The sequence below is a fragment of the Alosa sapidissima genome, chromosome 15 (genome assembly GCF_018492685.1).
Source record: "Alosa sapidissima isolate fAloSap1 chromosome 15, fAloSap1.pri, whole genome shotgun sequence".
Lineage (NCBI taxonomy): Eukaryota > Metazoa > Chordata > Actinopteri > Clupeiformes > Clupeidae > Alosa > Alosa sapidissima.
Window position 1 is genome coordinate 21,199,053 of NC_055971.1, and position 18,601 is coordinate 21,217,653.

At 41.8% G+C, this 18,601-nt stretch overlaps 1 protein-coding gene across 1 annotated transcript; it reads right to left on the reverse strand.

Annotated features, from left to right (window-relative positions):
- Positions 1-10,423: 10,423 nt before the first annotated feature.
- On the reverse strand, positions 10,424-18,036 carry LOC121684602 (olfactory receptor 52B2-like). The gene is made up of 4 exons (XM_042064661.1): positions 17,086-18,036; positions 12,957-12,965; positions 10,830-11,124; positions 10,424-10,623 (listed from the first exon to the last, which is right to left on the reverse strand). Exons 1-4 carry the CDS (start codon positions 18,034-18,036, stop codon positions 10,424-10,426), a joined length of 1,455 nt encoding a protein of 484 aa, XP_041920595.1.
- Positions 18,037-18,601: the final 565 nt, after the last annotated feature.

Here is an 18,601-nt window from a genome sequence, read left to right on the forward strand (position 1 = left end):
TAAATAGTGACCCTGCAAGATCCCTAGTCATTGCAAAATCATAGTCTGTGACTTAAAACTCTACTACTTATCTTTAGATGTGAGAGGGTCTGAGACTGTAGTCTTTCAAAAATATTTTCCAAATCTTTGCAAATCTTTCCAGTCTGTCAGTGTAAGGAGGGCTTGAGGTGAAAGTGCTGTGGAGAAATTGCAGGATTGTTTGGCTCTGCCACCTAACCACACCCAGTTTACCTGCTGGGAAACCCTGTAGCTCCGGAGCAGGGGCTCAGATCAGGATAAATTGTTTGCTCGCCCTCAGTTCACTCTTTTACACTAGGCTGAACTGTCATCTTCAAGTTATTGGCAAACATGCCATGGGCCATTGTGATAACTGCAGGGAAATGGAGACAGTTCAACATGTTTTATTAGTTTGCCCAGCGTACAGCATAGAAAGAGGTATATTACTAGAAGAGGTTAGAGAATTGAGGGCAGGCCAGGCTCTCTCTTGAGGGTTTACTCTCCTTCTCTATGCCGTCTGCCTGGAGATCTGTATTTAAGTTTCTCAAGAACACAGGACTTTGTTAGGATTTAGTTAATGCTACTCACATAGAGTATTATTTATTTTTTATTTTATTTTCCTCAATTATTATTATTGCTTTTCTTTGTCACTCCTCCGTTGAAACTCCATACCCGTAGTTATGTAAATGTCCAGTTGGTGGCGGTAAATGCAACCGTGTGTATGCCAACCGCCAATAAACCCCACTAGAAGAAGAAGAAGTTCACTCTTTTGTTAATCTCAACCCAGCACTCCAGTGTGTCCTGCTCTGTGTGCGTCTTTGAGTTAACGTAAGTCATCACTTTAATGACCCTCACTATGACTTTTGTGATGTTTATCAGTTTGTAGAGTAGCTCTGCCATCATGTGTAAAGTTAAGGTCTTTGTTGGTTTGGTGTGTTGGAGTCCCATGTGAGAGATGATTAGGTGATGTTGGTTGACTTGGGATGTCAAGTATTGTTTAGTTGTACCTTATATAGCCATATGATTTCAGTTTATTGTTCAAATGTCAATTGGTTTGTTTGTGAGTTGTGATCTGTACTGATTTACCCCATTTCACTGATCCATTTTCTGTTTGTTTCCTCTTTGATGCAGCACACATACAAGTAAAGAACAAAAGAACAGATGAATTGAAACTCAAATAAAGTTCACTTGTGTTGCACCAAAACCTGCCATCTCCGTGTCATCACTCCATACCATTGAGCCTTCTGACCGAGGCTCTGCCTGCTCGCCACCCACTCACTCTACCTCGACCCACATCGCCCCCTACAGTTCCTTCAGTTGGGTTGTGGAGGTTAGCACACTATAACGTTACAGCTACTTGTCAGGACTTGTCGTGCAAGGCAAGTATAACTGCATAATTAAGTGTGCTTGCAAAGAATTGTTCTTAAGTTTTATTATTATTATTATTTTTCCCATCTCCCTAATTTTTTGTCAGCCCTAGCGCCTAGGCCCTTTGAGACAGAGACACCGTTCCAACTTTAAAACGTCCAGTCAGTACCGGTGTAAGTTGCTCGCGAAGATGACGTCAGGTGGGCGTGTCGTTCGTCCGCCATATTGGACCACGAAACTTTGGACGTACATTATCCTTGGACCAAGCCTCACAAAAGTTACCAGAAGGATTTTTGATTTTCGAAAGCGTTTGCCCGTCACAGCCAAACAAAATCGGCGGCGAAGCTCCGAAACAGGAAGTCATCCATATCTCAGGAACACTGTCACATATCTATGCCAAATTTTGTATTTGAACTCAGGACTCCAATGTGAGGGAGAAAAAAAAAAGAAAACATTCCAAAAGTTTCCAGCATTTGGCAAAGCACCCACCCGTATTTGGTAACTATCACCTTCTACATTTGCAGTTGTACTGGTACATCTATCACAATGCCTTCCAAGTATGCACAATGTCTCTGGGCAGCCTCAATGTCTCCGGGCAACCTTGCCCAATCATGAAATCCTTGCTCTGCCATGGGATAGTATAGACTTCAAACTGAAATGGTAAGGAGAACATTAGCTATTTATTGCTGACGTAGTACAGTTATTTTCACATTGACAGTATTCAAATTAAATTTTTCATTGTTGTCGTATTATCATGATGGGAGAGTATTATTAAAAATTTTACAAGTATGCAAATGCATATGTTTACGGGCATTTAGGTTTTACTGTGTTGTTTTGTTGTAAAGACATGCAAGGCATTCTGGGCCGTAATGAACAGTTGTCGGCAGCACTCCATAGGCTACGTATTAATATGAATAGGTGTTTCTGTAAACCTAGGGACAATAAACAGCTATCTCTGTTACAAAAACAAGCTGGTAATCGCTCATTGAAGAGGGAACTATGATAAAAAGATTGTTTTCCTAAAAGCATGGAGTTGACGAAAGAATAAGCAAGCAATGTCACGTTAATGTTAAATGGCCTACATCTGAACGCTAGGTGGCAACGTTGTATTACATTTCACTAAATACGTGTGAGCTTCTCAAGTAAGGAAGGTGCAAATATTATGTAATTTATCATGTGAAATTATTGGGAATGTTATTTCTTGTTTATTCTAATTGCAAACCACAAACATCCATTCATAATCACATGTACACATTTACTACCTGGAAGACTCTCATATCGTTTATTTGAAGTTGCCTAGCAACGGGAACAGACTTCAGAGCAAAGATTCTAGAACAGAGCTTCAGAGAGACACGTTTTGAGTTTGTGGCCAAGAACCTAAATATCGGTTTCCATGTGTATGTGCTGGATGGTGTGCGTCCTTTATGAAAGTAAGTGTTTTATACAGTTAACGTTACAGACATAATGAGTCATGTTGTAGTGGTCAACATAAATGTGCCCCTTCTGTTATTAGAATGCTAAGCGGAGAAGCATGCTAAGCAGAGATTTAGTATCATTAATTTCTTGCGTGGCTAGCTATTCATGGGTTTTATCAGGTCCCTTTCCACAGGTGTATTAATCAAGCACCATCCAGTCTGCATTGATAATTAAGGTGCTTGATTTTATACACCTGTGGAAAGGGACCTGATGAAACCCATGAATAGGGAGGAGATGTATGTTGCTAATTGGGATTTATGTTGTTTAGTGTAATGCCATGGTCATTTGATATGAGATGCTTGCACTCGTAACTTCGTCACTTGTAACTTTAGGACTGCTATTTTTTTTACTAACAGTAATTCATGCAATGTTTTTTAAATGCGTCTACTATTGTCTACAGGAGCTTGCATTGTAGGCATAACTAAGGGATGCAATAACACCACCAACAACCAAAACTAGCCTAGTCATTGTCAACATGTACATTAAATGTAACGTTTCATGTGAATCAAATTAAAATGTTTTCTTTGCAAACGTAGGCATATGGTGACAGATTAATTTAATAATGCTGCTGTGTTAAGCACGGTAAGCGTGGCCACTTCTTAATGGGACCCACTGTATGGAAGTGGGCTAAGTAAAATAGAGATGTTTCAAATAAGATAAGGTTAATCAGAATTCTACGATTTGATAGAGATAGAACTGGCCTTTGGCCATAGCAACCATCCATTTAGAACGATTGGCCTTCATAGCAACTAAAGATCTGGGGCCTCATTACAGAAACTTCCTAACTCTGAAATCCTATCTTATCTCAGTTTAGGATAGCATTTAGGATTTGTGGTATTACAGAAGCATGTTTCCTAACTGCATTTAGGAAAAAGGCCTATCTTAACTTATAGGAATTTGGCCATTACAGAACCATCCTAACTCAAGCATTTCCTAACTTAGGAATCCTAACTTAGGATGGCACATACCCTGTCCTAAATTCAAAATAACTGCCAAAACTGACTGCAACAGTCTTGTTGAGTTGTTGCCTATGACAAGATGATGGACATGACAGTTAGGGACACCATAAAGCATATTTCACTAAATAAGTGAAAACTTAAAAATGTAGCCTAACATTTATAACAAATAAATATTCATAATTATAACAGAATATTAGACTATTACCGGTATTTATTATTATAAATATGTTTTTTTTTTTTTCTTCATCTTTTTATCCTGTTCATCAAATGAATCAATATTGACACACTCTCTTTCTTCCTACATAGGCCTATTTCTTTCTCATATTATGGTTTGTCCATCTTGAGCAAACTGTCTTTAGAACACCATCTTTGTAACCTGACATTCTAATCATAGATACAGGCAGTCTTTTATACATTCTAATCATAGAAACAGGCATGACAGGATGATTGCCGATTTAAAAATCGAACTGACAGTTACAGTTAGGATTTCTTAAGTTAAGATAAGATAGGAGGTCTGAGATAAGCTAGGACACAGCCTTGAGTTTAGGAACTGCTTCTGTAATAGGAAGATAGGATTTTTCCTATCTTTGAAACTTAAGTTAAGATAGGACAAGCAGTTAGGATATTTTTCTGTAATGAGGCCCCGGAGCTGTGTTGCAATGTGAGGCACAGTATAGAAAAGTGACAGGTCAAAAAATATAGTGCAATGTAGACAGTAGTATACAGTTGATTTACAGACGGTGGTTTAGAGTAATATGAAGTATTCCTTTTATTCTGAGATAGGCTACATCAATAGGCTCTCAAAACAACCCCAGGCTCACCAAACAATCCCAAACAGACATAAGGTCTTTATAGAGCAAATCCATATAGATTATTTGTCAAATAAACCAGTAAAACATAATTTGTGGGATGGAATATATAACATTCACACTCATAGCTCATATATTTTTTAAATAAATCAGTGAAAAATGATCCTGACAAACAAGCAGCTTTTTAATGCCTTGGTCATATTTCATAATTTCAATTCCTCTGTAGGTTACCTGATAGCCCAGTTTGAGAGGTGCAAGACACATGACATTATTTATTTTTGCACCCAATCATTGCTGTCATTTTATTTTATTGATTTGATCTCAGTCATAGAAGCTAAATTCGAAGGCAGGCCCAAAGGTAAAATCCAACGAACCGCATTCAACCCGCAAGCCAATAGTTGAATAGCCCTATCCTAGAGCTTTTGAGATATTGCCACTGCTCCAACACTGAAAGGCACTGTTACAATGCCTGGATCCAGCCAGGTTCAGCATAGCGTATGCCACTGTCTGCTCACGTTGGTGACCGGATCAGGGCAAGCACACTTTGGCAGTTCCCGCCGGAAATGCAGTCTAGTTTAAGTGTTACAGTAACAGTTGATATTTCTGCACAGATCAGCAACAGCAAGAACACAGCCACGCCAGTTTCCATGAATCCTTTTCTTAACATATTCTGCTGTAGGTTGTTAGCTATAATTATAGCCCGCCTGTGACTGCTATGTACACACCATCAGAGCCACTGCTAATAGTATAGCAACTTACATGATTGACAGGATGGAAAGGTCCATTCGGTTGTTAAGTCTGACATAACGGGCCCAACAGCTTTTTGGTCGAAAAACGTTTACTAGCGCAGCCCGCCAGTTTTTGCAACTTATAAACCTTGTCACCATCACCTCCGTTCTCAAGGGTTACGTGCTACCCTTGGTTTTCCCATGCTGCCTTGCGCATGATTTTATTCACGTTGCTAGGCAGCCTAGATTTCATGGACTTCGTTTTCACCTTAACGAAGGAACCAATCACAGAACGAAGGGGGGACAGCAAGACGATGATGACACACCGAAGCCGGTATGAGCTACGTACAGACGTATTTGATAGACATTCGTAGCGCCTAATAAACAGCTCTGGGCATTTGTAAACCACGTTTCAAATACGAGAAAATGAACGTGTAGTTCCCAGACCTCAATGAGATGAGGTCTGACGTTAGCCAGGCTAGTTATGTGCAGGCTTCTGCAAAAAATAGGATTTTATTAGGTTGAGGCAACAAGTGAATAGTAGGATGACAATTTTCTTAAAGGCTACACTGAATAGCAGAAAAAATAGTTTATTTTACGGTCTATGGAGAACACCGAGCGGCTTTGAAAGCAATTGGACTCGGAAAAAGATGTATTAGCCTATTATTGCATCATCACAATTCAACTGAATTCCAACTTGTAAAGCCCTAGGGCAGTGTTTACCAGAGGCAACTGCTGTAAGACTACAAGGGAGGCTCTGCCTCTAAAATATCACAGAAAATTCTGTCAAATACTACTGTATCTACATTAATATTCCAACTAGAGTATGCTAGAATGTGTTTGACTTATATTCATGGCTAGTTCGTTCAGCAATACAATATATTTAAAAACCAATAGAAGCTCGGCTTCACTGGACTTTCAATGGCACTTCAGAAAAGTTAGATATTAATTGGGCAAACACTCCAAAATCGTAATTTCCAGGGAAGCCCGGAGTCTCAGGGAGAGAATGGGGCAGTGGGAAGTGATGATTGGAGGAACTTTTAAAGTGGTAGACTCTTTGTGATCGACAGCGCTTACGTCGCAATTGGAGATTCTGAGAGTTCAGTCCATGCTTTGCGTGTTGGCAGATGAAATCGAGAGGCAAGCTGCAGCTCAAATTCTCATGTATTGTATGTCAGCAATACAGTCAGTTTCTATATGTCTTTTTACATAGCTTACTGTAAATAAAACAGAGTTATTGAGTTTGTGACTTGCTTTTGTTTCAGTTATGCATTTAAGCTAGTTTGTAGCCAGCTAGCTTGCTATAGCTGTGTAAAGTGGCAGCTTTGTTGCTAATGTTGTTTACCTGAATTTTTAAAGCCATTTGATGGTCTTCCTTAAGAGGAGAGATTTGGAATAAAACATCAAGGCGGATAAATGTCCAAAATTGCTTTAACATTAGTCACAGAGAATTACTTGGTTTTTACTTTACTTGGTGATTAAACTAGCCTGGCTAGCGCCACCACTTCTCAATGAGACGGGGTCTGGGAACCAAACGTTAATTTTCTCGTATTTGAAAAAAATGCCCAGATCCGTTTATTGGGTGCCACGGATGTCTATCAAATGCGTCTGTGCATAGCTCATCATTGTCTTGCTTTCCCCCTTGTTCTGTGATTGGTCCCCTATCTCAGGCGAAAATTTGCTCCATGGTCTCCAGGCTGCCTTAGCAGCGTGAATCAAATCGCGCGCAAGGCAGAATGGGAACACCCAGGCTATGATTAAACAGTCAACGTGGAGCTCAGTGTGCGGATTCAATTTTGTTCTTTCATGTTCTAAACTTTTGGAATTCGGCACCTGCCAGTTTTTGGATTTGGATGTGCGCGCCTCCTCACTTAGAATAAATCATTGTCCCACATCAAAAGTGCTTATCCCAAAATGAGGGCCATCGGGCAAACTGAGCTATAGCCTCGATGGTAACCTGAGGGTGGTAAGGTGTCGTAATGTATATTTTGTTATTTATGCAAGTAACTGCAGGCGAGTCAGCCAAAGGGCTTATTTTCACAAGTGTGGTGGTGCTGTTTCTAATAAGCATTCTCATCTGGGTAAGTGAATGGATTTCATTTTTTTACTCTTAACAGTTAGCCAGCTTAGAGCAGCCCTACATTGTACGATTTTGGTCTGTTTTCACAGTCGGCGACTAAATTGGGAGTTGTACTGGAATTGCGGCGTGCTCCCGTCAACTAGATTGTTAAGTGTAAGGTGCCAATCTTAGCGGTTTTAAGTCAGAGTCAGTCTTTTTCTAGTTTTGCTGTTACGACAATATCAAACATGTTTGATATTATCGCAAGTCTTTTGAGTCGTGGCTCATGCAAATAGTGACGTGAACAATAAGAAAGCCAATAGTGACATCTCTCTTTGGGAACAGCTGAGGGAGGAGGCTACTTGAAACTGCGAGTTTCGGTCGGTGTGAGCGAGCGGACTTTCAGTTGAGAGTAATTAACACCCTTTTGAACAATCTAAGCTTTGCTAACGTCAGAGGGCGGTCTACGCTGATTCATCATTAGTGAGACGCGAGGACAGCTGCATGCAATTCCTGTCAGCATAACAATAGAGGCTGTTAAGCGTCAGCATAAGTGTCAACCCTCGTTTCAGCCGTCCTCGTGTAAGACGGACGCGATCAAGACGAGCAAGTTTACCTGTGCAAGTTCACCGAGCACAGGCGCCTACAAAAGCAAAAAATTTGCCATTCCACCATATCTGTTATCACCGGCCATCGCAGAAAACGCCAGCATGCCAAAAGAGCCAGAAACCTGCTTAACCTCCAGCAACTTAAACACCTACAGAAATCTCCTTCTCCATGGGCTTGTGGAACTGTCAATCCGCAGTCAACAAAACAGACTTCATAGCTGGCTATGCCAACCACCTTTCGTTGGAACTCCTTGCTCTCACTGAGATTTGGATCAAACCAGAGAACACTGCCACCCCGGCTGCACTCTCCACTAACCTTACACTATCCCACACTCCTCGCCCATCTGGACGTTCCATTGTTTGGTCAGGTTTGTTGGTCGGAACAAACTTTTTGAGCGCACGTCTTGTTTGATTCGAAAATGTGGTGGTTTCTGTTACAAAGAAGAGAAAAAATAGCTTGGATTACCTTGGAGCAACGTGAACACCGTGCCATAGGTGAGACCGCTTAAAAGTTTTGTTTTATTTCCTGCTTATTTGTTGTTTTTGCGTGTTGAACGAGGGGGGGCTGCTTTCAGCTCAATCACGAAGACACGTGAAGATTAGAGTTTGGAAATAGGTTTTGGTTTTGCGGGGAATTTAGATGTGGGGCGCTCCAGTCTGAATTGTTTGTAGTCCTTCATTGTGTCGGAAACCACTTTTAGTTTTCAAGACGTGTAGCTTTAGCGTGAAAGAGCAAATTGAGCGAGAGTTGTTTGGAATTGTTTTGTATTGATTGGCATTACTTGATTGTTGTTTGGTTTAAGTGATGTTTGTTGTAGGCCAAATGGAAACGTAAATGGAAACGAGTGATTTTTTGGCCCTTTCGGCAGATCGTTTAAGAAGTTTAACTAAAGCTCAACTTCTTAAAGTAGCGGAGCACTACGGATTTGAGTCACTGATTCCTAAAAGTATCAAGAAAGATGCGTTGTTGCAGTTAATTATGGAGGGGCTGGGTGAACGAGAGGTAATTTCACTTAATCCATTACTGGAGCCGGTGGCTAAGACTTAACTCACATCGGCGTTAACTTTTGACCAGCAAATGAAATTGTTGGAAATGCAATTGGAACGATATTTTGGCAAGTGAACGTGACAAATTATTGGCAAGTGAACGTGAACGGGAAAGGAGAGAACGAGAAAAGGATAGAGAGTTAGAGTATGATAAATTGCGGCAGGAACAACATAATTTAAAAAACTGTTGGAAGAGGGGAGAGCCTCTTCGCAACAGTACAAGCTGTCACATATGTCTAAGCTCTTACCTAAGTTTAATGAGCGCGAGCCTGACCTTTTCTCTCTTTGAAATACTCGCAGATGTATAACGAGCTGTGTTATTGTGTTGGCCTTGACGAACGCATCAAATTGGGGAGGCCGAGGTATTTGGATCATGGTTGACCCTGTTTAATTGCACAGACTACACATTCCCAACTTGCCTTGTTCCTGCAACACTACCACTTGGACATCACACCAGGGGTGTGGACAATGGAGTCACAATGGAGTCACATCAGGGGTGTGGACAATGTGACTCATTGTCCCACTCCTGTGTCAGTAATGAATAATTGTACTCTCATGTCTGCTGTCTCTCCGGTTACTTTTTCTCCTGGTCTCTCCTTAAAGTGCTTTCCAAGGGCCCTGGATTGCTGGTGGATCGGGAAGTGGAGATTTTGGGGGGTATGGGAAAAAATGTGAAGGGATTCTTCTATACGGGGCAGTGGGAAGGAGTCTTTGTGGGTTACCGCGTTAAGCTTGCGATAATCCACGCAGAACCTCCACGACCCGTCTTTTTTCTTTGCCAGGACAACTGGGGCAACCCATGGACTTGAACTCTCTTTTACAACGCCACTCTCCAGCATACCTTGCAGTAGTGCCCTCAAGTCTGTGTACAGGTTGGGAGGAACTGGTCGGTACCTTTCTCGTATCGGTGGTGCGGTGCCTGTCGGGATTTGGTATACAACTGCAGTCTTCCCAAAGTCGTCTTTGTGAGCCGCAAACACGTGGAACCACTTCCGCAGGAGAGCTGCCAGTTGAGCTTGCTGGTCACTGTTCAGGTCCTCTCCACGCAACACCAGGGCCGGGTGATCTGCTTGTTTCTGTTCTGCGTCCATAACATCAACCTCAACTACCTGGGGTTCGGTGTTTCGTAGCAAGAGTCTAGAGCGTCCTCTTATGTTTTTGGGGTCCATTTGGGTCACAGAAGCTAGGGGGCGCCGTTGTTGCAACTCTAGGGGGAAAGAGATTGGATTGCAGACACGGAGGGGAACCTTCCCACCTTGCACCCAGCTCAGTGATCTGGCAATGCACCACTCCCGCCATTGGTCGTCCAGATCTTCAACTAAGACAGGGCAGTTGTGCTGGTTGGTGGCCTGTGGGACGTGGGCCCAAACAATCATCTCAGTTCCAGGGGGTAACACCACAGGGGGCTGTCACTGGAGAAAGCGGTGATACCAGGGTTCCTACCCTGAAATATGCCCGCCCAACAGTCCGCCACAACATTCATACCTAGAAGTCCATATTCTATGCAATCATCTCGCACAATGACCACCCCTTTCTCACGCACCTCTACACCCCCTATGTTAAAGTTCAGTACTGCATACCCCACATAAGGAATTTGAAGGCCATTAGCAGCTCACAAAGCTAACCAGGACATTTGACTGGGGTCTTGCATACAGTCTTCACTAAAATAGCGCTGGAACAAGGCTTGGCTGAAGAGTGTAACTTGAGAACCAATGTCTATGCATGGGATTCATCGCCCCTGGACCAACACCTCAACCTCTGGGCCCTTACCCACCCACCATGGAGGGCCTTTGTAGGGACACGGCTAGAGGCCCCTCCCTGTTCACTGGCCCTGCTGTGACCGGGGGTATCGAAAACCCGATTGAGCTGTACGTCTCCTTGAGCAAAAACGCTGTATGTGTCCCCCTTCACCACAATCACGGCAGATGGCTCGGCCTTGGGCATCCCACTGGTAGCGCTGTTGGTCAGGGGGGGCCGATCCCAGACGTTGGCAGCGGGGGGCGAGGTCTGAGTGAGGATGCCAAGTGTGCCTCTGTTGCTGGTGACCCCGTGGTTGAAGCTGGACTCTTTCTTCTACCAGGGATTTGCCCGAGAGTGTTAGCTGCTCTTTTAATTCCAGTTGGAATTCGGTTCGCAATGAGTCTCTCATTTGCTGCCAGTCTGTAGCAGTCGTCCCTTGGTCCTTTACTCCAGTTGGTGTCGCTGTTGGCCTGGACGGGGGAGTCGCAAAAGTTGGGCAAACCTGCACCTCTTCTTCGGGAGCCAGTTCTCGTTCTAGTGCCTTTGCTTCCCTACAAGCATCAGTAAAAGTGGATGTTGGGGCTCGACGGAGCTGTCTGGACAATTCCTGCTTTATAGGTCCGGGTCTCAATCCCATAACACACTGAGTGGCAATTCGTCATCTGTTCCAGCAGTCAGAGGTTCTCTGGCGCGCCATCTCTGATGCAGCTCACGCAGCCGAAGGGTGAATGGCCCTACTCCCTCCCCTGGTTCCTGCTTACAATTAAAAAACTGAATGCGCAGTTGGGCAACAGGCTGTTGACCAACATACAACAACGCTAGAGCCTCTAGGATTTTCTCATCGGTGTCTCGCTCTCCTTCAGCTAGTAGCAGTACTTCTCTTTTGGCAATCCCCTCTAATGCACTTAGCACAAAATCAACACGCTGTGCCACATTCAACCCCTGAGCCCGAATAAAAGCCTCAATTTGGGTTCTCCATTCTTGGAATTTAGAGGGTTCCTCTCCACCCCCAAATTTTGGAACCCATGGCTCTCCCATGAACCATGGCATTAGTGCATTAACTACCTGGGGCTGCTCGCCACGACTCATATTGCTTGTGTATGTCAAGGGTCCTGCCCGACTACGCCAAAAATGTAACCGTGCTGTTTACAGCACGCAGGACTTTTACCCTTGCGGCACACAACTAATACGCATAAACAGAAATCTTATAAAAAGTACAACATTTATTTTAGACACCAGTTTAAAAATATACACTAACATGCACTACTACACAGGTAAAACACACAATAAATTGTAGCTGTAATTTTCTCCTGTCCAATGGCTAGGTGGAAGTTACGGATCTGGCGCCCCCTGGCTGCCCAGCGAATAAACAGTTATAGGCTACCACAAGAATTTCCTTAAGTAGTCATCTTTCGCACAGCACACAGTCACACGTGAAATTTACACAGCAAGGCAAACCTGTATGAATAAGAAAGTACAAGTGTAAGCACTGCAAAAATAAGCACACATTGAGAGATGCAATTCTATAACTACATTAATACATTCAGTGGCAGCCTTCAAAACTATTTCTCCTCCAGTGTGAATATTAACAGCAAATAGGTGAGCAGCCACAATAACTATCCCATCAAACCAAGTGGAGTAACACAGGGGAAAATTAAGTCACATTCAATTGTCATAATTCCGTGAAACAGTCAATTTCTTCACTCACGACCCAGCCCGCACCGCGCTTCTAGTAGCCTATAGTTAGAAGACGCTGACGGCGAAGGAAAGCAGCGGCCTGCAGTCGCACCCACAGTTCACGTCTTTGGACAATATCCAGTGTAATTCAATGTCCACAGGGGAGTCCGGAGGCGTTGACCTGAGCTGCGAGATAAGGGAAGGGAAATCAGTTCTAAACAAATACACGTCAGTGCCCACACATTCATAGGTAGCTAGAAAGAGTTCCCACTTTCCTTATCAAGCTGAATAGAGCGCGTTGATTTATCGTAGGCCTCTTGCTGTCTGGCTTCAATCGAAGTGGCTCCAATCGTGGTGGTGTCGGAGTTTATATCCACAGGTTCGCCGGTACGGCGACGGTGTGCCCTGAGAGTGCTGCTTGCTGGCTTTTATTCTGTGGGTCTGCCAATCACATCGTACTGCTGGCTCATCAGTCATATTGGACGTACCTGACACACCTGTGAACAGAGGCTCGCACAGACACACATGCACACCTGATGATTAACCCACCCTCACAGATTGTTCAGCAGTTAGTGTTCCCCTCCCGTTACATAAATAGTGACCCTGCAAGATCCCTAGTCATTGCAAAATTATAGTCTGTGACTTAAAACTCTACTACTTGTCTTTAGATGTGAGAGGGTCTGAGACTGTAGTCTTTCAAAAATCTTTTCCAAATCTTTGCAAATCTTTCCAAAGTCTGTGTGTAAGGAGGGCTTTAGCTGTCTGTGGGCAACCACAGCCTTATAACCATAGGGCTAACGTTAATCACTTTCAGCTGGCTGGGTAAGAGAGATAACCTTCACCATCTAAGCGCCAAAGTCACAAAATTGACATCCAGAGCTTCGATTCAAGCCCAAAAATGTCGGCCAACGTGTAGAGGAAGTAGTGAATCACACATGAAAAAAAAAGAAAATAAGTGCATTCATTTGTATTGACGCAGAACCGATTCTGTTCATAGTTTTTGCGCAAATTGAAGCAGAAATACACCAAATGGTGAATAAAACGTTCACATGTGATGAAATCTTGATCTGTTATTCACCTATTCTGATTCTGAAGGAGAATATCTGCCTTTTGGAGATGACTATCGATTGTCTATTGACTGATAGTCACGGTGCCCCTGTGAATGGAGGTGTGTTTTTATGGTGTCATTTAGCTGCCTTATTATGCGAGTGCATAAATAATGAAAACGAGCACAGATTCAGGAATCGCAAGTGTAAATACAGAAACTGAGGGGTGAAAATCTTGTGGTGAATAAAACTGTTACACAACTGTAACAATTATGATTGAGAGCACAGAAACAACGTTCGCATTGGCCCGCTCACCGGATCTGTCTGCTCGCTCTTGACTCTCGGAGTCAGTCCTTTTCTAGTTTTGCCATTACGACAAATCTTTAGATGTGAGAGGGTCTGAGACTGTAGTCTTTCAAAATTTTTTTCCAAATCTTTCCAAAGTCTGTCAGTGTAAGGAGGGCTTAAGGTGGCAATCCTAGCAGGTTTTAAGTCCAAGTCAGTCTTTTTTACAGTCTTTATGTTACTACATATCAAACCTGTTCCATATTATTGCAAGACTTTTAGTCTTGTCTCATTCAAATAGTGGCGTCGGCAATTTATATATACTGTACCATAATTTCCTAACTATTAGCCGCGGCTTATACATTGATTTGCAAAATTTCTTCAGCTATGAGGTTAATACACAGGGGCAGTTAATATGGTATTAATATGGTTTTGTTTCTTTTAACTTGCATAAAACACTGTCCTGTGGCTTATACACAATGCAGCTAATACACAGGAAATTACTGAATTAAAAAAAACAAAAAACAATAGTGAGCTTTCTCCAGCACCAAACAGGAAGGGGCAAAGTGTTTACAGCTGTAGCCTATCTTGGAAATTATTAGTATAGCCCAAGGATTAAAGTTTTCCGTCATACGACAGATTTCCGTCAATTTGATTTTAGAAATGTCATGAGATCGATGCAGATCCGATGAGAAAAAAAAATAGGAGGGGGGGGGACTATCACCTTTTCTTTTCCTTTTTTAAGGCAACTACAAATATTAGGTCCGATGAATTAATGTATCGAGACAGCTGATGAGGTTGGCCAATCCGTTTAACTTTTTTGGATATGATATTGTTAGCCTGGGTGTTCCCATTTCCGATTTGATTCACGCTGCTAAGGCAGCCTGGAGACCATGGAGCAAATTTTTGCCTGAGATAGGGAACCAATCACAGAACAAGGGGGAAAGCAAGACAATGATGAGCTATGCACAGACGCATTTGATAGACATCCGTGGCACCCAATAAACGGATCTGGGCATTTTTTTCAAATACGAGAAAATTAACGTTTGGTTCCCAGACCACGTCTCATTGAGAAGTGGTGGCGCTAGCCAGGCTATGATATTGTGAGCTCTATGTGCGAATTTGGAAAAGAAGCGTAGGCTGTGTTCTTTCCGTGCATCAATGTAGACAATTTCTTACTATCGCGAACTCTTGTCAGGGGAGGTCATTCATTTTGGGTGTCACCTATGACTTAAACTGATAGCCTGCTATGCCACCCGATGTAGGCTACTATTATTGTTACAGTTTTTAATCAATGCAACTAACATTATGTACAGCGAAGCAATATAAACCGTAGCCTATGCAATTTATTATCCCGTCTGTTATGACATGTACAACAATGTTTTTCACAATTTGCGACGCTCAGTTTTTGACTGAGTGTGTTAACATAAAATAATAATAATATTGTCATCATCGCAAACTGTTTAGTAAGGGGGTCAGTCGTGTTTGTGACGCACAGACAGCCTTGTAGCCTATTTTGCATAGGCCTAACTTTTAACGACAGTTAAATGCGGATGAGGCAACAAATGGAAATATGAACAATATCTAGAATGTTCTGATTCGTTGATGATGATGAGGAAATTGGAAGTCTTGCAAACTTGATTTTATAGATTTTACTTGTGTTGAATTGCATATTAACAAGAAAAAATCTCCCCTTTAAACACTTTTGGCCTGAAGTAATTAAATAAGAGTGTAAGTTAAAGCCTTTCTACAATATTGCTGCAGTAGAAAAGAACAGCAATGGCTAATCAGCAATGGTCAGGGATGGTACTAAAATATATTTTTGTTCATCAGGAAAACTCAATCTCAATCAAGAACACTCTCAATTCGCCTTATTCACATGGTGGCCATTGGCGGCTAAAACGAGGCTACAGGGTACACAACCTATAGGATTGTTATGTTCTATGCATTCACCTGTAGGTGGCATTAATTATATAGTAAGTGTCCCCTGCCCAGGCGGCACACATAAATTTTACCGATGTCGGGCCGATGAATGCCGTTACAGTCTAGAAGACATCGCATAGGAAGCGGTTGCTCATTGGCAAGACATTGCCAGGATGTCGGCAAATCATCGAAAACGACAATGAGCCAATGTTTCAAAGACTCATCGTTTGCTCATTGGCAAGACATCGCCGGGATGTCGGCAAATCATCGAAAACGACAATGAGCCAATGTTTCAACGACTCATCAAAGCTATGCCCACCCCCGGCTTATACGACCTTTATTTATTTAGGTCGGAACTTGAGATTGCACATTTTACACTAGGCTATAAATGATTAGATCTACAGTATAAAGACACAAGAAAGATGCCAGAAATATTTTCAATTCATTTTATTTAATGTTTAAAAAAGTCTGAATGATGAAAAAATGCTGTTAGAAACCCAGGTAGAAGAGGACGTTCTGGGGACGTTGCACAACGTTCCCTAAAAGTCCTCTAAAAGTGCTGAACGTCCCCAACCTTTATAGAACATTGGGAACGTTATTAGAACGTCCTCCCTGGGTAATTAACACACCTCGATCTAAAGTTCTCAACATGACACTAAGAGGACGTTCTTTTTGGGTAATTTCGTGGTCACACCAGGACGTTATGAAACAACCATTTTCTGATGTATATGGAACGTTTCAATCAAGTCTTTTGTTGGTTGTACAGCAACGTTACTCAGAGGACATGAATAGAACGTTCTCATTTGGACCTACTTTGGTCACACTACAACATCCCCTTCAGACTTAAGAACAACTTATAGGGGACGTTCCATTTTTAGGATCACTAACAGAAATGTCACAATGGGAAATCCCTGATGACGCAATGCATCAAAAAACCTTTCTTCTCTGTTACATTGCTCCGGAACCGTTCATCGCAGCAAGATATTCACCCTCTATTGCGTGACAGAGCAGAAGTGGGGCTTTCCAACGAGACCACGCACTTGTCTGTACGATCAAGTATGAAAAAATCATGAAATTAAATCAAATCGCATATTTAGTCTGCGTTCACCTGCGCACCTAAGCCCTTTCTTAGGCAGCTTATCAAACATTACCAATTAACATTCTCAATTAGTAAACCCATTATCATAGGAAAATTGCCAACTAAAATTACATTTTGCCGCTGTAACCTACACACATATACATATAACAAACACATATAACAACAGGGGACAGGCAGCTAGCGGATAGTGAGGAGATGTTTGCTGTATGTGACAAAAAATGTTTTAGCCTAAAAATTGTGTGACATCACTTAGATTGCCTTTACGTTTATGTTGATGGTAGCTTTTTTTCTCACTAATTGAAAAAATGTTATTCTAATGTCCTTCGTTTTCATTCCATAGATAACAGGGTTGACAATAGGTAGAATCAGAAAAATCATCATTCCACAGGCATTCCTTGCATTCGTAGATATGTTTGGAAGTCGATATGCAATTAATGTAAACAAGCTAACTATTTCAAAAATTAGAAACACAATTATCTGGGCTAAGCAAGTATTAACAGCTTTAGTTTTGGCATCTGATTGTCTGTTAAAGATGCATGTCAAAATGATTTGGATATATGAGAACAGCTGTATTGTTATAGTGACAACATGCATAAATATAGTTATAATTAATCCATAAATATTATTGATTGTGACGTCTTCTCCACAGGACAGGTTAAGCAATGAGACATTACTACAATATACAGTCATGATAAAATTTGTACACCTTTGCACTCTAGTCTGAAGGAGAAAAAGAACAAAGATTATGGCAAAGTCAAGACCCCATGCCAATGACAATATCCCTACAACAGTTAGCGGTGTCATTATTGAATGATATCTCAGTGGCTTGCATATAGCAATATATCGGTCAAATGCCATTGCTGCCAATATGAACAGGGTGCCACCACCAAACATATGGATTAAAAAAGCCTGAAAGACACAGAGTGGGTAATATACAGTGTTGTTCTTGGTTATAATGTCCACAAGCACACGGGGAAACATTGCAGTAATTCCAATGAGGTCATTCAGTGGCAGGCTGAAGAGGATGTAAAACATCGGTCTGTGGAGACTCCTCTGAGTAACTATCAGCACCAAGATCGTCACATTTGAGAAAACAGAAAACAAGTAAACCAAAAGGCCTATAACAAAAATAGGGTATTCAGCCGAGGGGTGGATGTCAAAGCTGAAGATTTTTAAATCAAATGTAGACGTTTGATTCAGTGAATATTTTCCCATATCCAATTGTGGCAGTAGTGGTGTGAAGGAAGCCTGTGAAACAATTTTGAAACACGTTTTAAGTGATGTTATATCATCTTCAAAAGAATGCATATAATGATATAAATGGTAACTTACTTTCTAGTTGCACACAAAAGGAGACAATGACATGACTGATGTTACATTGCAGGATTAAGTTCTATTTAAGCATGAGGTAATCCATCATGACAAATCACATGACCTGTGATGATGTGACTGATTGCTGATGTACAATAAACCATTCTTACACTATCCTTGTATTTTGATATTTTGGGTGTCCTTGGGTAAGAAATTTGAAGATGAGGACATGAGGCCTATGACGGATTTTGACGTGGCATGCGTCTTGTAGGCTACTCCATTTATTTTTTTAATTATTTAATAAAGAGAAAATTAGACTAATGGAATCAGAAATGATTCTGCCAATGTAATTTCATAACCTTACAGTCTCAGACCCTCTCACATCTAAAGACAAGTTTTTAAGTCACAGACTAGTCACAGACAATGATTTTGCAATGACTAAGGATCTTGCAGGGTCACTATTTAGGGA

Coding starts and splice junctions, on each gene's coding strand:
- LOC121684602 (XM_042064661.1), bottom strand. CDS start 18,036: ATGGGAAAATATTCACTGAATCAAACGTCTACATTTGATTTAAAAATC. Junction 10,624..10,829: donor CCCTACAAAGGCCCTCCATG/GTGGGTGGGTAA, acceptor TGGGGTATGCAG/TACTGAACTTTAACATAGGG.